Source organism: Gymnoscopelus microlampas (genome assembly GCF_963454915.1).
Source record: "Gymnoscopelus microlampas genome assembly, chromosome: 18".
In the NCBI taxonomy this organism is placed as follows: domain Eukaryota; kingdom Metazoa; phylum Chordata; class Actinopteri; order Myctophiformes; family Myctophidae; genus Gymnoscopelus; species Gymnoscopelus microlampas.
Window position 1 is genome coordinate 43,495,737 of NC_139955.1, and position 23,114 is coordinate 43,518,850.

At 40.8% G+C, this 23,114-nt stretch overlaps 1 protein-coding gene across 1 annotated transcript in view; it reads right to left on the minus strand.

The window, feature by feature from the left end:
* The window catches only part of LOC311034073 (complement C3-like), a gene marked incomplete at its 3' end in the record, with an annotated part of 71,828 nt that overhangs the window by 14,863 nt on the left and 33,851 nt on the right, over window positions 1-23,114 (minus strand). Inside the window, exons 20-30 of the mRNA XM_084041813.1 lie at window positions 22,665-22,733; window positions 22,191-22,412; window positions 20,705-20,795; window positions 15,161-15,243; window positions 11,448-11,587; window positions 10,956-11,168; window positions 9,129-9,186; window positions 8,732-8,821; window positions 8,455-8,619; window positions 6,837-7,003; window positions 4,345-4,437 (exon numbers count right to left, since the gene is read on the minus strand). Of these exons, the coding sequence (XP_083897939.1) occupies window positions 4,345-4,437; window positions 6,837-7,003; window positions 8,455-8,619; window positions 8,732-8,821; window positions 9,129-9,186; window positions 10,956-11,168; window positions 11,448-11,587; window positions 15,161-15,243; window positions 20,705-20,795; window positions 22,191-22,412; window positions 22,665-22,733 (1,391 nt within the window). The remainder of the gene's footprint in view (window positions 1-4,344; window positions 4,438-6,836; window positions 7,004-8,454; window positions 8,620-8,731; window positions 8,822-9,128; window positions 9,187-10,955; window positions 11,169-11,447; window positions 11,588-15,160; window positions 15,244-20,704; window positions 20,796-22,190; window positions 22,413-22,664; window positions 22,734-23,114) is intronic.

Here is a 23,114-nt window from a genome sequence, read left to right on the forward strand (position 1 = left end):
TAATTTAAGCCTAGAATCAAGCCATCCAGGGTCCTGGTGAATCATGACCATAAAACATTTTTTTCTGTGATTTTATTTTATTTTATATTTAATTATATGATATACTATATTCAATAAATACCCTTTGTTGTTATGTTTTCAAAAAAGTATTTTCACAGAATCAAACGTTTGATGGTCATGATTCACCAGGACCCTAGATGGCTTGATTCTAGGCTTAAAATAATTGATATAAATATTTTTGGAAATGTCAATGGGAAAAATGCATTGAGTATTTTGAAGTGGAACCAGAAAATGGCCGCCACTGCTATGCCCTATAGGTGTTTCTAGCTAGAATATTGTATTTTATCATGGTTGCCCCATCGGGGGCAATTGTAACAAAGTGACCGGAGTCAATTGTAACAATGTGTTTTCAATGCAAGCAGATTTTTTGTCTGGGATTTCATATTTTTATGTTAGTAAGTTCGTATTTCACTAAATGTCACTACATTTCACAGTAAAGATACATTTAAATAAAACATAGACATACATTTGAAAAAACAAAATTTAAAAATAAAATAATTTGAATAAAAATACAAAATAATTGTAATTATGTATATAAAACATTCGTAAGTAAAAATGTTAAATTATAAATAATACATATTACTTAGTGATGTGCTTTTATTTGAGATAAAATGTATTAATATGACTTATTTTTACAGTGTTACAATTGACCCCAACCACTGTTACAACTGCCCCCGTCACGGGGGCAGTTGTAACACTGTGACTCATTGCATTCAAAATCATATTTTAGTCTTGTCCTTATTAGTGAAAGCTTAAAAATTGTATTATTAATTAGGGCACATATATATGTTTCTTATAGCAAAAGATGACTAGGATATTTCAAGTGGTCTGTGAATTATGAAGGCAAATACAAAAAGTGTTACTTTTGTCCCCGGTCTCCCGTAATCATCAAATTCCAATTTGGGCTCTGACTGGGAGGTATAGAGCACATTCCTACTTCCTCTCATGCTTTAATATGCACGCAGTTTAAAAAAAATAACCCAACTGAGAATGAGCATGTGAATATTAAGTTGATATGTCAAGATATCACAGATGTCTCTTGGATGAGGAGACACTAGGCTACGGCGATTCTGACCACAGTGATTCTGACCGCCGAAGCGCGGCCACTGCATTCGGTCAACCTCCTTTTCATGTGATGTTTCTCGAGACATCACAACATCATCACATTATTAAAGAGGTGGTGCCATGGTTTTGTACTTGTTCTGTTTTGTATGTGTCTATGAAGTTAACATTACTCCAATAGACTCCCTGATGTGGTTATAATATGCAAATACGTCTTCCCTGAGTACTTTTGGGTTTCTTCCTGTAAGCTGAAAGTTTTTGTGTCAATCGAAATGCACTGCTTTTACTATGTGCTAAAATCATCCCCTCCCCTTATTATCATACAACAACAGCTGTGGGCATGGCTAACTCAAACACACATGTGTGACTGTGACTACCCATTTGCACGCTGATCATTCACACGAATCATACCAGGTTGTTGTCTCTACATATGCTAAATCAACTGTTCTGTCCTTTCACTGGCCCGACAATTTAATACAGCCTACATTATCCTGAGGACACAGAAAGCACCACCTCAGGAGTGTTACCGACTAGTGAGTTAAAAATAACTTCTATCAACCCAAATAAAAGTAATGAGCAAACACGAAACGGCTTGACTCGAGTCTCACCGTAGCTACGGGATTTGGTCTTGCGTCAAGAACGTAAGATCCCTTCTTCTGAACATCGTATGAAAAATGTAAAGATAGTCGTGGTAACCTACTTCTGTCTGTTCCGACGGTCTGACAAAACGCATCGATGGGTTTAAACCGGGTATTTTTGTCACCATGCGCTGAATTAACATGGAGGCCAGTTCCTTATTGAGAGCGTGGCTCCATTTGAAACGCCCATGTGCGTTACTGACAAGGAGCGTCTCTACATGTTAAATGCAACGCAGGCTGGCATAAATCCCCGGTTTAAAACGTTGTTCCAACACACCCATTAATTTTTCCAGACCGTTAGAACTACAGACATCTGTAGGATACCGCGACTACCTTTACATTTTTCATATGATGTTTAAAAGATAAGAATTGGATATTTGAGCTCACGGACATTGCCGACGTGGGACCCATTCGAGTTATACGGTTTCAATGGTAACCGGAAGACTCTGCCCAAAACACGCTCGCCCCCATTTTTTCTGCAGACCAGCGGTTCTTGTATTCTTGTATTTTTTTTACTGAGGATAAGGTTAGAAATACGTTTAGGGTTAGCCATAGTTTTATTAGGTTAGATTGAGGAATAAGGTTAGGTTTAGGCATAGTTTTCTGAGGTTTATAGTTTATAGTTTACGTTTAGGAATACCAGGTGAATACCGCCGAATTTGCCCCGGGGCAACTGTGTTTTGGGCGAGCGTTTTGCTATTCGTTTCAATCACCGTTTCAATCAATCGTTAAGACAGACTATATCGTAACACAATATCCTTCCTAACAGGCCATGTCAAACAATCTGTAATTCTGTGGCTACCCAGCTGCAGGGCTGTTCTAGACCAGTTGTTCTCAAACGGTAAACCTTTTCATGTCAAGTACCCCCAAATTAAAATGTAGTTAGTAATTTAAAACAATACTTTTTTCCCCTAAGATGTTTTGAAAACAGAAAATAGCTAAATCAGTGTAACCAGTTTAAACCTACTTATATGCATTGGTTATTTGAAAATAGCTGATTTACAAGCTCACAAGGCGTTGCAATGCGACACGCTGTGAGCTTAGGTTTGAACTGGTTACACTAATCACGGTTAGTGAAAACGCTCGGAATCACTGGCAAGGGCAGCCATAGATGATGTTTAACTCGGGCAGTCAATGAGTTAATGCTGCTCCCATAGATGGTTGGATGCAATTTTCCCTTGTTTGCATCCCTCCAACTTGCTAAATCAGTCGATTAAATATCAGTGAGCTATGATGAAGGTGCTCTTGCTTCTTAAAGGTAATGGGAGCCCATGACAAATTCAGAGTCTACCTGGCCCTTCGCGCCATGCACCAACCATAATGCCCTACGCACGATCTAACGAGCAAAACTGGCAGACACACCTCCGATGCATTGTTCGTCTTAACACATCTGCTGCCAGGGACGCAGATCTGCGTCCTAATAGATCCAACCGTGGGCTGCCAGAGTAATCTAGGACACAGATCTACGTCCTAATGTTTAATTTAGTTAATAGACGATCACGCTTTCTTATTTACATTCTGATGGTCCATTGTGGAACCTTGGGCCGTCAACCTTTACTTTATAGAGTGTGGAGCACAGTAGCTGTGCTCCGGTTAGAAGGAAGGCCTTGATAGCCACAGCGTTGATATACTGAATGTAATAGATAAGAACTTCAGAATTCTCCAGGCGCTCAACCGAACGCTTGTTTGCATGCAGACTTAGATGTGGAGCGAATTGCCTTCGTGATATATCAGGTCGTATTGTTTTAATATCATTCATTTGCTGTTCTTTTATTCACATAGTATAAAGGGAATCTCCCTTGTTTATCAATAAAGATGCCTTGCGCATGTGAACGGTAATGTCTGTGTATGTCGTCTATAAACTGGACTTTAGGGTTTTATTGAACCAAGTGACAGGAGTGCCACGGCACTTCAATTCCGAGATCATTTTCGCTTCCGAGTCACTTCCGCTTCACCCGGAAGCAATTCCAGCGATTTCCGTTTCCGGTTTCCGGTTTTAGCTTGAAAAATGCGCTAATGCGGCTAAAATACGTTTTTTCACACGGTATAAAATACAAATGGATAGCTCCACATCTATTTTATTTGGTCCGGATGACGATCAGGCATCGTCGTCGTGTATCACATCGTTTTTAGGCCGATCAGAGATTGTCGAAGACGTCACATCCGGTTCATGTTGTTTTGACTGTTTGAGCCTGGAGGGGGGGCGGGGGGGCAGCGAGTCATCGAGGGTGTCATTTTGCTGCTCTCTGGTGGTCGATCCTCGTATGTGTTCAAAACCATAGCCTGAGAAACTTAAATGCATTTAAATAACAAAATAACAAAACAAAAAAACACGCAAATCGCCGGCAGTCAATGGAGTAAATTATGAATAAACTCTGGCAGTCAATGTGTTAATAGGGCCCACAAACTTTGAGAGAGATGACCAAGTACAAAGGTCTAACTCGTTTCTTGGGGCAAAACATTTTGCCACTTAATTGCCAAGGTGAATCTGAGAGTAATTCCTTTTTGTGTGACCACGTCGTTCACCAAAAATAAAATAGATTTTCAAGCCAGAAAATTTCGTGTGCATGAGTGTATTTCTTACATTAACCATGTCACACACATGGCGTGCCTCCTGCATGGCGATGAGTGTGAAGGCAGTCATTGAGGCTTGAGTGTCCGAGCCTAAGACATCCCCCTAAAAACATAAAAACATATATATCGTTGCTGTTGTAAATTAATGTCCTACTTTGTCATAATACAATGTCACATAAAAGTAGTAAAAAAATAGCTGATCTAGAAGCTAGAGCTGCTATTTTTGTGAAAGTGAAAGTGGTTAAGTGTGTCTGTGGATGTTGTACATATCTAACCAATGAAACGTATTAACAAGAGCTTGTGACTAAATAATAACTACACTGGATTCATTGGAACACAGGTTCTTTTTTCAGTTTCTAAAAAGTAACAGCTTTGGACCTACAAGGTTTCCACCCGACAGCAACAATGTATGTAGTAATGAAATATTGTTTTTCTTACATTTTAATCCCACAATTGTGTAACCCATTTTTTCACCCAGTGCCAAGTGCCAAAATGTAATCCTTTAAAATCCGTAAAACATTTAATTTCCCCTCCATCAGGCGCCTCGGCTGACCAGGGGAGGCAGTATAGAGACCAGGGTTACTGCATGTTTTTTGTGAGGGAACCTACCCCTAGGGGATACGGGGAGAACATGCAAACTCCACACATAAAGGCCCTTTCACCAACCCCACCTAGGGCATGGGCACTGATGACGCGGAGGAGAGGTAACGCCCCCAGCGCCCCCGGTGGGAATCGAACCCAGGACCATATAGCTGTGAGGCGACGGCGCTACCGACTATGCCACCATGCCCCCTTGAAATATATTCCATAATGATTATTATGTATGATGTGTATTTCTTATTAAGTTAAAACTATAGTAGAATGCGATGTACACGTTGAAATTGGCACCTGTATGAAATATTCAAAAAATATTGTGTCTTGTTGTACTTTAGTAGTTTTTTACTTGAGCCCATTTTCCAGTACAACTACAACTCGGCAATAACAACCTCTCAAATCAGTCACTGCAACAGCATAAATGTGCTTTTACGCATCACAAATTGGCAAAAATGCTCTCCTTGAATATTGCAACTATTTTGTCTATCTATAGGCCTATAACAAAAAGGAAAATGAGAGATATATTGCAAAATGTGAGAGCTTGTAAACTTGATTTGAGCACTCGCAGAATACAGTCTGATCCAGTCTGCACACATGAAATTTGCAATTGCATAAAATATTCACACACATAGAAACTATTGAATATATTATAATTGATATTTGAATTAACAAAGAAAGAAATGCGAAGTCACAGAAAATGGACCGTTGATATGCATCCAGCCAGGGTCATTCCTATGTTAATTTACGCTGTTGACACTCGGTGGCGGCAGCTTTTGTAAGCAAGGTGCGGTTGATCGATACGCTAGGTATGCGGGCACGCGTGCAGCTCTTAACTAGTGGAGCGGCGATCGCCCCACCAGTACACCTACCCACCTACCTATTTAGTGCTCAAGAAAACCTGGATACTGGCCTGGATACCAGCCACTGTATAATGAATATACATGCATCAATGCAGCATGGTCCAAGTCTATTCACTGTATACTGGCTGTATACATGCATCAATGCAGCAAAAAAAGTTTAGCATGATTTTATAAAGTCAGATATCAGATATTTCAGATATCAAGATTTGCAAGATTTTGCCACGGACACATTTGTCTGTGAACGGGCACATTGAAAACCCCTGGTATATACATGAAAACACTGAAAAGAGCCACTTATTTTAAAAAATATATATATTCTAGGGCTCATTTCTGTGGTTACGTGTGCAAAATTGAAGCAACATTCTAGCAGATTGGAAGAGCAGATTTGAGCATTTATATAAAAATATATATACTTACATATACACCTGCAAGATTTGCAACTGTCGATCTACAATTTGTGAATCATTTTTCTCACTTCATAGTTTTTTTCTTTGTGACTTCAAACATCAGTTTATATGTGTCAATATTTTTGTAAGAGCAAATTTCAATGTATGTGTATATACGTTGTATTATACAATGGGTCAAATCAAGTTTGAAGTCCCCACATTTTGCAACATATCTTGCTTTTCCTTTTTGCTACAGACAGATCGCCATTTTTTTATATTCAATGATTTTTGCGTTTATTTATGCATTTTGGGTAATGCATGAAAGCACATGGCAAATGGCACATTGTTCAAATTCAGATTACGTGTGAGAATATTTTAAGTGCTCAAATCATGTATACAAGCCATCAAATTTTCTCATCTCTGCAAGATGCGGAAATGGCTGCACGATATCAAACCCTTAACGTTGTGAAAGAAAGCACTCAATGTCATCATGCGGACATTTCTGCATTTTGTGGAGAAACGCACACCATATATGATCTCTTCACATCAGAACAATTGGATTTAGGTAAAAAAAAAAGCTGCAGTCGTTATAAAGTCTGACTGAAGTTGATGTATTATTATTATTATTATTATTATTACTATTGTAAAAAAAATGTACATACAGTCATCTCTGTATGGTACACAGATCCCTTGTCATGGAAAATGCCGTCAGGCTTTTGTCTGTGGAGAATGAGCCACTTGACTGCATGACAAAGCACGTTGTCTTTCACAGCAGCCTTATCCTTATCCTTCAGATTATAGGCCATGGCAAATACCTTGACTACATAGGCTGTCAGCCTGTAGGGGGAGATTTTGAGGTTAAGGGAAGAAAGCAGAGGGCAGGGATTAAAAAGTGGAGACAAGATGAGAGGGATTACAAGTTTAGCGTCAACGTTCAACGTGTCTTTGCATCGATCTTTGATCCAACATGCTGGGTGGGGGTTGATGGTGGTGGTAGTGAGGGTGAGGGGGGACTCACCAAGTGCTGCACGTTTGTCTGTGTGTAAAAATTGAAAAACACCCATCCTTCTTACGGAAGACAAGCTGGTTTTTATAGCCTATAACACACACAAACAAAAATATTCCCTAGTGAGATGAAGTTACAGTAACATATATAAAGAACGTAGGAGTAAGAACCTCACATACGTCACCTTAAGGTAGGGTAAGTGATTTACTTTGGTTAAAATAAGTGTTGAATAGCTCTATATTCTGATAGTACTCATTGCTATAGAGTGTTTGTTCAGTAAAAGGAGTCTCTGATGTCTCTCCACCTCTTTATCAAACAGAACATGCATTTTCAGTGCTCTCTCCTGATTGGCTTAAATGTTGTCACCTACCTGAAAATGTATTATATTGTTTACTGAAGAGCTGGAGAGACCCCTGTGACCGAACAAACGCTCTGTAGCAATGACTATCAAAATATAGTACTTTAACCTTTTTAACAAATACATACAAATTTCAAAAAATATCACTTACCCTACCTTTAATATTGTAGTTTTATGAAACAATATAACTTTCTTTCTTTTTTTTTAAGAGGACTGCATCATATTGGCTCATTTATGTTATGAAATGTTGTAAATGAGCTTGTTTTTATTAGCCTTTTAGATATTGTGAATAATAAATGTGTATCCTTTCATCAATTTTAAAAAGGATTGACTACTTCTCTAATTCATAAGACATCACCTGGACTGAGCATATAGCGGAGCCTATCTTAATGTAATAATTATTTGACATACTGCTATTATCAGAATTTGTGTGTGTGTGTGTGTGTGTGTGTGTGTGTGTGTGTGTGTGTGTGTGTGTGTGTGTGCACCACAATTCTTCTCCTCGCCTGAAGGCACATCAACACCAGCCACCCAACTCATCATCTGATAAACATTCATTCCTGTATACTACGGATTTTCTACCACAAGGTTCATATGCTGTAAGAATTATGACGGTAGAGTGGCATTAGTAACAGCGTTTTGTAATCTCTTATGAATTCAAACATAATAATAATAATTACATTTGTAAAGCACTTTAAAACAAAGCGATTAACATAGCATTAAATATAAAAACAGCATACAATTGTGGGAGAAACATCCACAGGGAGAAACAACACAATAATAAAGCATAAAAGAATAATAGCTATTTAAAATAACAAATTGAGGCTTTGGTCTAAATAGCCATGAATATAGGCCTATCTATATTGAGTCCTACCAGTTCTGATGTGTTGAAGAGCTTGGTCACGTTTGTTATTACCCACATCGTTCCATTGGTCCGTATTGTCTAGGTATGTGACAGCGATGACGGGCAAGGTCATACCAATCATGTTCTGCTCTCCACAGCCACTGGGCTGGGTGATGAGAGTGCCCATAAAGCTTCCATTGATGGCATTCTCCACAAATATACTTGTCTGATCTCCACCTACACACATGCACACATAGTACACACATATAGTAATTAGACAGACAGACAGACAGACAGACAGACAGACAGACAGACAGACAGACAGACAGACAGACAGACAGTATCTCACCCAATAAAAATATCTGGGTGCCGGCAGGTGTGTCTGGTACTATATCTTTCACCAGAATTCTGCTGTTGATAACAAGTTGCTGTGTACCATCTGAGGAACAAAGGGAAATTGATGCTAAATGCTAAATAAATATGTTATATATATACATACATATACTGTATACATACATACACGCACGCACGCACGCACGCACGCACGCGCGCGCGCACACACACACACACACACACACACACACACACACACACACACACACACACACACACACACACACACACACACACACACACACACACACACACACACACACACACACACACACACACACACACACACACACACATATATATGTTTATGTGAAAAATATTGGTTCTTCCAACCATTAAACTAGTGGACTCACTGTGTTTAGCTGGGGCCAGGGTTATATCCTGTTTTTTCTTTTTCAATTCTCCTTTAGGCTGGCACACATACATAAGCATAAACACATAATTAAACTCAACTAAATAAACAACCTTATGTTCATAGTTCAAATAGCTGATCTACAAGTTCACAACATGTCGTCGACGTAGATTTTTTCACTATTTTAAAATATTTTTCAAAATAGTAAAAAAATCCAAAAAGGTTTAGCCATAAGGGGTAAGGCGGGGCGCAATATAGGGCCCCTAGTCTGCAAACAATGGTAAATGGTCATGTAAGTAGAAACAATTTAGTAAGGATGTAACGATATTCTCTGCATCGCAATATCACGATAAAGAAAATGTCACGATATTATTGCAGACGTGCGACCGTAGCGTATTCGTTTTAAATGTTATATATTTTTTGACCAGCTGTGGGGGGAGCTATGGGCAACTTTGTGCGGATCATATGTGTGGCATGCACAGATTCTTCTGTAACAAGCAGTGATGATTGCTATGAACACACACAGACGTGCTGCCGCATGGTAAACATTTCCTTTGTTTATGGTCTGCCTTCAACATGTAGGCCTTAAGTCTGCTGACTGTATTACATTGGTGTGACTAAAGCTAATTATTCTAATATATTCAAAAGTTTTACCAGGCTAGATGTCTAATGATCTATTTATGTACAATATGACTAGAGCTGTGAAATCAACATGGATTAAAGTCATCAGTTATTTTCTTAAATAAGTTTAAAGAGTATCAGAAAGGATCAAGTGGAGTTAGATGTACAAGTCCCCAGAACTTGTTGTGTTATCCTTTTAGCCCAAGTGTGTTATCGTACTTCCGTGCAGTTTGACATTTTCGTCTAATAAAATATCCAATCAATCAATCAAACTAGCAATATAATATATGTTCTATTGCTTAATTAATTGAAAATTGATGTTCAGCAATATTCCATAAAATCCTAATGGTCTCAGATATTTCAGGAAAGCAAAGGTTAAAGCCTCAATCTGCAATTTCTTCAACTGGTTGGCTGTATGTAGAACAGCAACAGCATAGGTTTAGAATTATAATACCTGAACTTCTAAATATTTTACAAATTGTTTAAAAAACAGCACTAGTGGCCCGAACCACTGGCGTAGCAGTCCGGGCAGCGGGCACCTAGGCTCCAATGTAGCCTGACAGCGCATCATGGGTTTGAGTCCCGTTCCCAACGATCTTTGCTGCATGTCTCTCCCCATCTCTCTCTGTTTCCTGTCTCTCTCCACTGTAATCTATAAATAAAGCTCAAAACGCCCCCAAAAATGTTCATATCTAACAATATCGTTATCATGATATTATCGTATCGATTTTTTTGTTTTGTTTTTGTTTTTACAATAATGATAATCAGGCATGCAAACAGCCCCGTGGTGAAAAGGGTGACAACATGTTTTTTTTTTCCGGGTCAGGTGTCACACTATTGCCCTATTTGGATTCAAAACGGCTGAAAAGCTACAAGTTTGCATGTCTGAATAATGCTATTATTATATGCTATCTAAAAAACATTCTGATTATGTGGGACAAGATATATCTAAATAATATACAGCATGTGTGAACAAGTAGTGAAATTAGCAGAAGGCACATTCAAAATAATCGTATTAACAATTGCTGGTAATGCACATTGTAAACAGTCCATGGTTCAGTACAACTTTACTGGGGATTGAGTATGTCCCCTGTAGTAAGAGCATTACAGTGTAAAGGATTTATTTCTCATTATTTCTATGTTTTTGAATGGAAGTCTACATACGTACAGTATGATGCCAATACACATGGCAGTCTGTCTTGCTTACCACTACTCGTAGGATCTTCTCGATTCCATCGCTGAACCCTGTGTCTTTAACAGAGGCTGTGATCACGATAGGGTAACTACCTTGCTCCATGGGAATAATGATGAAGGGCACTGACCGTGTGGTGCCATCCCCAACAATCACTTCCTGACGATACTTCCGACGTTTAGAGGCCAAACTGCACAAGTGCTCAGTCTCTTTCAATTCAACACGCACCTGGGAGTTCAAGTTAATCAATTTATTCTTGTAACATGGCATAAAACATGCTCACACTAAACAATACACATGATTTTCAAGAAACTGTGTGACAGTGTGGTCAAAAAAAGTAGAAATTAGCCTTACACTCGTTGATTGTCAATTCTCAGGCAGGGATATTTGATATTACATTATATTTCTAGGACTTTTCATTTTATGCAGTTTTAATTTATCTTTCTTTTTTATGGTCGGTATGCACTGTATCCAGAACAAAGAACAACCAAAAGGAATGTAACTTACTATAGCTACATCAGGGGTATAGTTGTGCAGTATTGCCTTGACTTCCAGCTGCTCTCCTTGGACAGCTGAGTAGGGCAGCCTGAGATCAATGAAGAACGGCTTCTTGACGATTATTTCTAATGAATCGGCCACACAGATCCCTTTAGGAGGGAGGACAGACAGAAAGAAAGCAGAACAAGACAAACTTCATTAATCCTATCCCTGGAGGGTACATTTGGTGAAGAAGAAGAAGAAAAGAGAACTATCACAAAATAAAACAATAATACACTACAAGCTGATACTGAGCACAGAAGGCACATTCAGAGGGGGCAAAAACGTGTATAATAAAATAGTAGGTCCGGATATGTCTTTTTCTATGCTTCTTCATTCTCCAGTTGACAACATAGTGGTGTTTTGACTAGATTTAAACAATTCCCAACCTTATTGTTTCCATGTGTTTGTGCATTATAGCTAAATACGAGTATTTGGGGCAGATTGTCAGGTCACCACCTAAATTTGGTCTGGTGGTATTGTAGGTTTAATGAAATCTAACCAAGCAATACTTCTAAAAGGTTAGATAATAACACCATGAGATTACTGTTTGAAATCAGTATTAGTTCAATTGTATGAGTGTCCTCGTACAATTTAGGGAATCGGAGCACTCGGAGTGTAACTATAAGATGCAAAATGATATAATGTATTAACGATTCAAACCACTGAGACATGACTACTGAAATCTACAAAATAATAGCCAGCAGTGCAGGTAAACAAAAAATGATCAGATCATTTTGTCTGTCTTTATGCTCATGACGCGCCCTCTATCTCTCTCTCTGGTTAACCAAAGCTTCAGTTCCTGGTCATTTCCATTCTGTGGATTGCTACAATGGAAGAAAACTAAACGCTAAACGTTCAGCAAGAAAATCTGAACAGAAGTCATGTGACAAGCTTCACATGTTTTATTTGGAAAAACGTAAACAATAATCATTACTGTCATGTCTATGACATTTGTATCTAATATCTTTCTGTTTATTGCTATTTGTTATAAGGTACATGAAACTTAAACTGGATGAGGGGGCAGAAAATACAACTGAGCCCTTTCTTGCACCCTTGTGGTGGCAGGTGTGGCACAGCACCACCTTACAACTCATTGAGATGTTTATGTTTATGTTTATTAAAGGATCCCTATTAGAGACCAAGCCCCCAGAACCCAGTGCTTGCATTGAAGCGAAATGGACATGCTGGCCATTCGTAGGTACTGCAGCTTAAACGGACGGGGCCACTTTCACCGAGCGAAAACGGTTTCGACCAATGGGCTCGACTCACGAGCTTGCGCACAAGCTTGCGCACAGGGCCGCGCACCTCTGTGACGTAAAACGCGTCACTTCTGTGACGCAGAATGTATCACAGTGGCCCCAAATAGGCTACGCCCATCACACTTTCTAACCCGGAAGAAAGGGTGAATTCTAGAGATGCACGATATAATCGGTAACGTATCGGAATCGGCCGATAGCGGCCCTAAAATGCCATATCGGTATCGAACCGATCTCAAAATAAACCCGATTAAATTCACCGATATTGTATATATTGTATAATAAAATGACCGAGAGCAGTCTGTCTGCCTGTCTCTGTCTCTTTAAGAAAGTCAGCTGTAGCTCCTCCCCCCTCCACACACTGTACATGCTGGGCGCGTTCGAAAATACAGCGCTGAGCGCACTGGCCAATACAAACTAATAGGCGAGTGTGCTCCGGTGCGTAATTTCCGAACGCACCCATAGTGTCTCGCAGACACAGTGCACTGCGCAACAGGCTAGGCTAAGCTGCTGCGTGAACAGAGACATGTAGTCAAACTAACAACAAACAAACTCTTCACGTCCATAGTTCATACCCAGAACAGTCAGAGGGTTTCTTGTACATCTTAAATTAGATTAGAGTAGGGAATCTAGGGATACAGCGGAGGATATATTTTCAACACGAATGTGTAGGCCTACATTGCCTCGTTATTTAACATCGACATAACAAACACTCGTTACTCGATTCGAGTGCAACCAGCGGCAGCTTTAGAACAAGCAAGCTGCTTGTGTATTTAACCCATGATTTAACCACAGAGAATGAGCACAAATTAGCTCTCAGCTGGTAATGTTTCTGTCTTTGACATCCTGTTGTCCTACAATCTGTAGTATCCCTCTCCTAAACTTAGATTAGTTTGTACACACACACACACACACGCACACGCACACACACACACACACACACACACACACACACACACACACACACACACACACACACACACAGGTGGCTCCAGGGAGTTGTCATTGGGAGAGCTAAGGGGGGCTTTATTGTTTAGAGCAGAGGCTAATTAATTTAGGCAACAGACAATCCTACTATATAATTCTAGTAACCTAACGGTGGTGTCTTGGGTGGTTGTCCGACCAAACTGCGCATGCGTCGCGCCTGTGTGTCTCTGCAGCTCCGTGGTGTGTCGCGCTTGTGTGTGTGTGTGTGTGTGTGTGGGGGGGGGGGGGCAACGGGACACGCGGGGGGAGGGGGGGGGGGGGGGGGGGGGGGGGGGGGCGACGCGACGGGACGCGCGAGGAGGACGCGCAACAACCCCACGTTTGCAACTACTTTGGCCTGCGCACTTCACCGGGTATGGTCTAGTCTAGTATGAATAACACTAACTAGACCATACCCGGTCGGCGCAGCGCATCCGTGGGGGGATATGCGCACATGATCTGGCAACCCGGGAGGCAGTTCGTCCCATAGCTGGGCAGCCCCGTAACCATGGCGACAGTGTTTGACACAAAAACGCTAATAAGAAGCTGAGATTTGATGAAATTGAAAAACGGGCTTCACAGTTAAGTTCAGATGGTAATGGTCAATGGCTGTGTGCAAAATCAGAGCAATTGCTTCAGCCAGTGAGGAGAACCGGGTAGCTTCACCTACCACTACAGAGAGACAAACAGACAGAGGTTACTAGAATTATAGTAGGATAACAAACTAGATTCAATGATCTTAGTTCCATAGGACACATAACATATGGTTTTGTGTTACACAAAGATTCAAATAATTCTGTGATGGCTTATAGCATACAAAAATTATGTCATAGTTAAGTTTGTCACTTAGAAGAATTATATATAATTAATGTATTTATTCCATAAATATTTTTCATCACAGTAGGGCTAGTGGAGAGGGGGGTTTACCATCAACTTTCACCAGTAAAACAAATTAAAATAAAAAAATTCAGCAATGAGCTCAATATAAATATAATATATAATATATCGGTATCGGATCGGTATCGGCCGATATGACCAAGCAAATAATCGGGTATTGGATATCGGTCATAATTTCAATATCGTGCATCTCTAGTGAATTTGCTTCATGCGCTGGGTGAGCAACTCAATGCAAGTGGATGGGAGGAGATTTCGGGTGCCCTCTCTATTATTTTTAACTCTATGTTAGAGACACATGAATGAGCCTCCTGGGGTCCTCCTGGGGGCCTCCTGGGGTCCTGAACAAAGCAAATACAATACAAATGTACAACTAAAAAAATTAATTAAAGATGAGATGAGAGAGGAGAGAAGAGAGAGGACATCGATAGTATAGAGCCATTAAAGATGCATAGAGATGTCACATTTCCATTTAGAACAATGCATGCTCAGGCTCTGTGAATGTTTTGGTCAACTACAGCTAATAAACTGTATGACATATTGTATCAAGGAAGCAGTCCTCACCATGCGTCTTGGACAGGCTGATGCCAGTGAGTTCCCAGGTGGTGATTGAATCTTGTAGCGGGACTTTTTTAATCACATGATTACTGAAAGAGAAGAGAAGAGACGCTCTGAAGCCAAATTATAATAATACTAATACTCTAACTTCCACACTCAGGTCCTCCACTCGTGTCTTGGTCTCGCCTCCGAGTGATGAAACGAGGATTAGATGCGAATCGGGAGGAATTGAGCAGGTTGAACTGAATAGTCAAATTCCAATACTCAAATATCTGCCTACTCGCTTCCTCTGTCAGTCGCCTCGGGACAAGGGGAGAGAGCAGGCGTGCGTCTTAGACTCAAGTCTGACCGGCACCACGCTCCTCTCCCCGGTATTTTGCTCGCCAAAGTTCACTGTTGGGGAAACAAATGAACGATTTGAGACTACGGGTGGAATTTTAGCAGAATCTGAGATTAGCCAACCTGTTTTGTTTCACTGAAACATGGATGGACGCGGCTGTACCAGACCGGTCGATCACTTTTTCGCCAGTGAGTGAGTGAGTGAGTGAGTGAGTGAGTTGCAACGCTGGTGGATGTGAATGGGCCGGATTCATAAAGGGCTTTACGACCATATTTTGTACGTACCGGCATTTAGGACAAATCCTACACACTACACCTGATTCACAAAGATTTTTTGGTCTGTGTTTTGTGCGTCAGGTGCGCACGTTCTCAGGTCACCCCCGAGGCTGTCTTACCAGGGCTGAAATGTGCGTATGTCTTTAGAATGCTTTATTCTTCATGTCAAAATCAATTACAACAGTGGCAAACCTCAAATTAAATATATATGTGCCCAACATTTGTCAAAACAAATATATAAAAAATAAAAAATAAATGTCAAACGATGTATTGCTTAAAGCCTATGCATAATATAGACATGATGTAGATTCCACCGCTTTTTATTTATTTTCGAGGCTATCAGTTGCATTTTGAGCTGAATTATTATGTTCCTCAGTGTGTTTGCCAGCGGGCCATTCTCAGCCAAAGTGTCACGTAATAATGAAAATAGGCTTTCATGCCTTAATGAAACTGCGGAGGGACTGACGCATCTCCAGTGCGGCAGTGCCCGTGCTGCGGTATTCATTTGTAGGCTAATAGCCTACTGTAGGCTACTCTTTGATCACATGAACGCCACACACAACAGCCTAATAAATGTTACCATCTGATGAGGAAACTATAGTGATGAAAGCTGTGTCCAGAAGACTATTCCCCTCAGACGTAGGACAGTGATATATTAATCAAAAATTAACTAATTTAATCAATAAGTAATCAATAAGCTCTGGTCCATAATCGGATAGCAGCGTTCCACTTGTATGCCCTGGATTTATTTTCAACATCATCTTTTACCCGGTAAACGTGAGCAATGTTATATCCTTTCCAGGTTATTAGTCTATTATTTGCTGGCGGGGCTAAACCTTGTAAACATTACACATTACGTTCAGCTGATCCATCGTGCAATAGTGGGACTCGCTTCCAGACAGATCAGAATGATGTTCAAGTTCTCTGTCAGTGTCAAGCATAGACTGTAAAAAAGAATGGACAAAGCCACTCCCCTGCTTTCTACAGAACGAAAATGAAGCCGATAGTTCAGGAACATGCATTCCTCCATCGTTAATATATACAGTTGGCCACGCCGGAACTCAAACGCTATTGGTTGAGACCAGACACGTGACCAGCGAACCGGAAAACACCCCCAAAAATGCTATTGGTTGGGTAGCTTGTCAATCAAGAGCGGGGGCGGGGAATGAATGCTATTGGTTGTGTAGGTTGTCAATCAAATCATCCCGCCCCTCCTGGAGCATAGCCTACTTTATCGTCAATTTTAGAATAAATGGGACCATAATTTAGCAAAACGCATATCATGATGATTGAAAGGAGACTTTAAACTAGCGACTGGAAGCATATAGAATTCATGACATTTTTTATTACGGTAAGAAAATCTAGTCTAAAGTTTGTCAAAAACCCATTCACTTGCGCTAAAATAAATTCTTTCTGACACTTCAGGTCGGCACAGGGTAAAACAGCGCCACTCTGGCCATTCATAAGCTTCCGTGTTGGCCTCATCGTAAATATCCAAGCCTTGCCCCTTGGTGTCAAGGCAATGCGGCCGACAGCTGTAAGTTTGGACGAGAAGTTAAACTTCTGCAGCTCTGGCGGCGTTGCCAGATTTTGTGAGAGAAATAAGCAACCAGGTCTATGAAAATAAGCCCAAAAGAAGCAACTGGCACGTAGACAGCACTTTAATTAAACTGTCGTGAGCTTGTAGATCTGCTATATTTAAAAAAAAATCTTGTAATAAAATGTGGAAGATTTGGAAGATTTTTTAAACATTCTAACAACACAAATCTGCCTCCAGCTGGCACAAAACATTTTCAGATGGGGCTTATAGGGATAAATTAGCATACATATTAACTTGGGGGTCCATGACATAAAAATATTTGAGAACCACCGGTTAAAACAATTGAACAATTGTGAAGCAAGCCTAAATAACGAACTACACTTTAGAAACAAGCCAAAAAAAACGCACCCCACAACCAATATTTACAAGCAACTTTACAGAAAAATAAGCGCAAATTCGCTTATAATAAGTGGACATGGCAACACTGTGCCATAAAGTGACGTTAAAGTTGGATGCTGTTGGATGCAGACTTCGAGATTGATCAGCTCCTACACCTGGTCATACGCACGTCTCTGTCATATACGAACCCCTTTATGAATTGCACGTCCGTTAGTGAGTACCAAAAATACGACCTCCTTTACGAACTTCATTTACACCATATTTACGAGCCTCGTTATAAATCGGGGCCATTGTCCTTAAGAGGAAGGTAAGGAACTTTCCCTACCCTTACATTGCCTACACATCTGTAACTCTGAGAGTGTACAAATGTAACAAAATGGACCCATAAGGTCCATTTGGTTCCATTTATTTCCTACAAAAAAATATGATGTAATATATTTTTCCAAGCATTGCTGTTGTAGATGTCCAGTGCCATATCAAACAATCTGTAAAGACTGTGGCTACCCAGCTGTCAGAGCTGTTCTAGACCAAGGGCCAAGGCTTGGATATTTACGATGAGGCCAACACGGAAGCTTATGAATGGCCAGAGTGGCGCTGTTTTACCCTGCGCCGACCTGCGGTGTCAGAAAAAAAATATTTTAACGCAAGTGAATGGGTTTTTTGACAAACTTTAGACTCGATTTTCTTACCGTAATAAAAATGGTCATAAATTGTATATGCTTCCAGTCGCTAGTTTAAAGTCTCCTTTCAATCATCATGATGTGCGATAGGCTATTCTCTAGGAGGGGCGGGATGATTTGATTGACAAGCTACACAACCAATAGCATTCATTCCCCGCCCCCGCTCTTGATTGACAAGCTACCCAACCAATAATGGTCTGGTCTTATTCTGCAGGGTATGACGCGATATGACGCGATATTGAAAGATGGCGGACCTACAGTCTTGGAACAATCGGCTTCATTTTCGGTCTGTAGAAAGCAGTGGAGTGGCTTTGTCCATCTCATTTATACAGTCTATGTTCTAGACGAGTTGTTCTCAAACCTTTTCATGTCAAGTACCCCCAAATTGAAATAATAATTAAAAAAATTACTTTTTTTACCTAAGATGTTTAGAAAACAGAAAATAGCCAAATCAGTGTAACCAGTTTAAACCTACGTATATATGCAGTGGCTATTTGAAAATAGCAGATCCGCACTTTGAGACCCACTGGTGTAGCAGAGTGTTTCCAGTGAGCCAACAACATGCACAATATCAGCACCCTGACTCTGTTTGACTAGAACGAAACAGCTAGAGCCTTAATTAGTATTGGTAAAACCTGTGAAGGATGTAAGGAAAAGGCCTAATTTATTTGCAATATGGCTGCTGTGCATAGAGCCTATTTGGCTTGATTGAGTGAGTGAGTGAGTGAGTGAGTGAGTGAGTGAGTGAGTGAGTGAGTGAGTGAGTGAGTGAGTGAGTGAGTGTGTGTGTGTGTGTGTGTGTGTGTGTGTGTGTGTGTGTGTGTGTGTTTATGTCATGCTGACCGACTGCATATTTATTTGTATTATAGTTGGCTTTGTGTTGATTCCTTTTGATTTTGTGTGCAGTGCTTTGGAAGCCAGTCTATAGACCAATTATGTGTTTACTAACATTGAGACGATTGTTTCACGCAATCAATTCCCAACCTGTTGTTTTGGGGTGCGCTGGTTTCAGCACACCCCAACCCCCTCTTGTGTGTTGGCTTCCCCTTGTGAGGCGCGTCCTAGTGAGACCTGATAGAATGGGTTTCATTGCACGTATACTGGTTGCACGCATACTGGTTCTTATCAGTGTGACGTCGTCTGTTAAGGGGTCTATAGTGGCAGTGTCAGCAGTTCAGCATTGAGGACTCCATGGGCAAGTGAGTTGAACAGGTGCAGGGCATGAGCTAATGACATAGCAGTGGCGGCCATTTTCTGGTTCCACTGAAAAAAAGACAATGCATAGAGATTTCTCAAAATATTTATATAAAATATTTTAAGCCTACAATCAAGCCATCCAGGGTCCTGGTGATTCATGACCATAAAAAGTTTGATTCTGTGAGAAAAAGAAAATGAATATTTAATTATATGACAATATTTAACACATTCGGTGCCAGAGGTTTATCAAAACAGGGTACATCTAGTGCTGGCATTCCTAACGTTTACACTGCGCTGTGTAGAGCTGTAGAATCAACGACGAGCACCTGTATGTAAACAATGGATGCGTGTACGCCTGGAACAATAACATCTCTCACGCGAGTCACCATTGGATCGAAAATGGCTCCTTTTTCTCCACTGTAAAAAGTGAAGGAGATCCAGAGGTTTTTATCAAGGAGATAGAATGGGAGCGGACGGAAGGTAGTTTTTTTGGCACGGTGATCCATCTGTCCCTTCCATTTAAGAGGCACCGTGGGTGATTCCAAAGTTGCGCTAGCTCGCCCGTGGGGAAAAAAAGGAGAAAAATAGCCTCACGGAGATCTCCCGTTATGGCACTCAACGTGCGTCTTTGGAAAACCGGAGATTCCCTGGTATTTTTGCCAGACAAAGCCTACATGAGGCTTTGTACCTGTTTTCTCCATACATGGGCATGCCCCCTTTGCCCTTAGGACCCAGCCATAAAAGTCTGTGCCCCTTTCGTCCATATATGGGCATACACAGGCTGACACGTCATGTGAAGTCCGGCTTAGCCGTGACGTAGTGCTCGGATCTTATAAAGTAAGATCGCTGATCTTAGATCAGTACTTATTCTGGGTCTGGCAGAACCAGGTCTCCTGGTCTTGTTTTCGTACAGAATCAAATGTTTTACGGTCATGATTCACCAGGACCTTGATTGCTTGATTCTAGGCTTAAAATAATTTATATCAATATTCTTGGAAATCTCCAAAAATTCATTGGCTTTTTCTGAGTGGAACCAGAAAATGTCCGCCACTGCTGTGCCCTATTGGTGCTGGGCTGGAAGGCTCTCCCTATTTAAGAGCCACTGTTGCAAAATGAGACCAGATTCTCCCAGATGCAGAGACGCACAGACCTCCAGCAAGGGCAGAGGAGGAGGACCTGGAAGAGGTTGGAAGGAACCAGCCGGGCCCTCCTAGGAAAGGGAAGTAGATCCCCATGCACACTAGACACAAGTGAACGTTACTCTGATTTTATCTGGATGTTAATGCTGGGATCTGTGGCACTAATGACTGACTCTTACAGTTCTTTTAATGGCTTTTAACCCTGGACGGCTCTGAAAGCCCCCCCCCCCCTTTGATTGATGCATCCCTCCTACGGCCTTGCCCCATATTCCACTGCTCTGCTTTTATTAGTGTTAAGTTAAATAAAATAACATTGACTTTGGATTTCTTGCTTCACTGTGTGGTTTTGTGTGGTTTCTCCCAATGTGATCACTTATTAGAACTGAAGCCTTTGGCTTATTTGATTGTTCACACTATTGTGTAAAATTTACAGTGTGTCTGTGTCGGTGTGCAGGTGTATTTTGACTCACCAGCCTTCTTTTGAACAGCTAGTTGGCAGTTGGATAACTTGCCATAGCCAGCTCTCACGAAATTGACTACGTATTCCAATGTTATTACTGTGCTCATCATCTCCATTATCATCCTCCTCCTCACCTAAGTTGTAATATAGGAAAGAAAATAGATTAGATGAACTTACCTGTCTCTCTTGTCCTCTCTTTTTCCTTTCTACCACAATCTCTCTAATCGTTTCCTTATATCCTCTACCTCGCTGCTCTTTTATACTTTTAAAAGCTTGATTTATGCTTTGGTTGAAAGTCTTATTTTGGTTGAGTGACATGTCACACATCATTTTGTCACTGAAGCAGGCCTAACCAATTACGGATTAATGCACGTGCAAAATAGGCACATGGCCAGGGGGCCAATGGGGACCCATGGTGCTGCCCCCTGAAATGTGTGTGTGTGTGTGTGTGAATGCTTTTCAAATGTAAACAAAACAGCGAACATAGAATTAAACGCATGATTCGGCCAAAACTTCCTATTTACGATATGAGATCCTTGTGACCTATACACAGAGTAGGGTAGGCTACACACTTTGGAAGCGCGTTCTGTTTTGACCGCCGTAGCGACAGGTGAGTTGTTAATTACTCATGCTGGCTACAGAAGTATTGCACACAGGCAGTCTGTTGCATTGTCATCAATTAAAATAAATGTCTGCCGTCGTACTGTATGTATAAGTCTTAACGGATGATATCTTACAACAAATGCGACCAGAACCGCCGATCCGACTGATACGTACATATATGGGCATGAAATCAGGGATGTTAAAAGGGACAAGGACAGACAGATACAGAGATCTCCATATGTGGACTTAATAGGGACACAGGCAGACAGACAGATAAAGAGATCTCCATATGGGCACAAAAGGGTACAATGTGATGAACATTTTTAATGCATACTCCACCTGATTATGCAATATATTGCATAATCATGTGGAGCATGCATTAAAAATTGTCATCGTTCCTGACTTTTTATCCGCCGTCTCTTACTGCGAGCCAGGTGGAGGAAGCCTTGCTTCATGTCGTCTCGCTGGCTGGCCAGCTCTGTACAGCAGCGTATGAAGGCTTCAATGCAGGCTGCAGTACTGTCTACAATGTACTCGCTGCGGCGCTGGCAGTCATATGAGAGTGGCGTCTCTGTCATCCCATCCACACAACACTGACGGTCCAGTGTGTCATTGTACTGACTCGCTGGGAGGGAGAAGGGTGGTTAGAAAAGACTTGAAATAACACAGAAGGATGAGGTGTATGTCACCTTTAAAACTACAACTATTTAAAAAAAAAAAAAATGGTTTCAACAGACAAAGCTTACTGGCTACCATGTCAAATGCTTGGTATATTGAGCTTCAAACATGTGCAGCAAAACCTGCTGCACAGAGACTGGGGCAAGTAGGCTACATTCAGAACGTGTGATTTATCCGTAATTAGACCTATCAATCTTACCTATGGTTGACCTAACTTCTAGTATGGTTGAGGCTCGCCTCCTCCTTGCGTTGACTGGACACTTTAGTTCTGGGGGGAAAAAAATAAAAAAATAAACTGACAAGTATAAAAGAATGCAACTTCATGATACTTTTTTGTTTGAGCTTTTGTTACTGTAGTAGTAGTAGTAATAGTAGTAGTATACTGTATGTCCACTCCTTTTTTCCCCTCTACACCAAATCTTGCCAAACAGTGGCCCTCATTTATCAACGCAGCGTATAAACCGCCGTATATTTTTCCATATATTCGGCGTACACCAACGTCGAAGTCACATTTATCAACGCATCCTACACAGCTGATCCGAGCTTACACTTGGTCCCAGCCTTGATAAATGTCACGGCTGAAACGAGCGTCATTTAAATAACACGCCCTTTAAAAAATCTCAAAACGCCCCGATTTTACGACATGAAG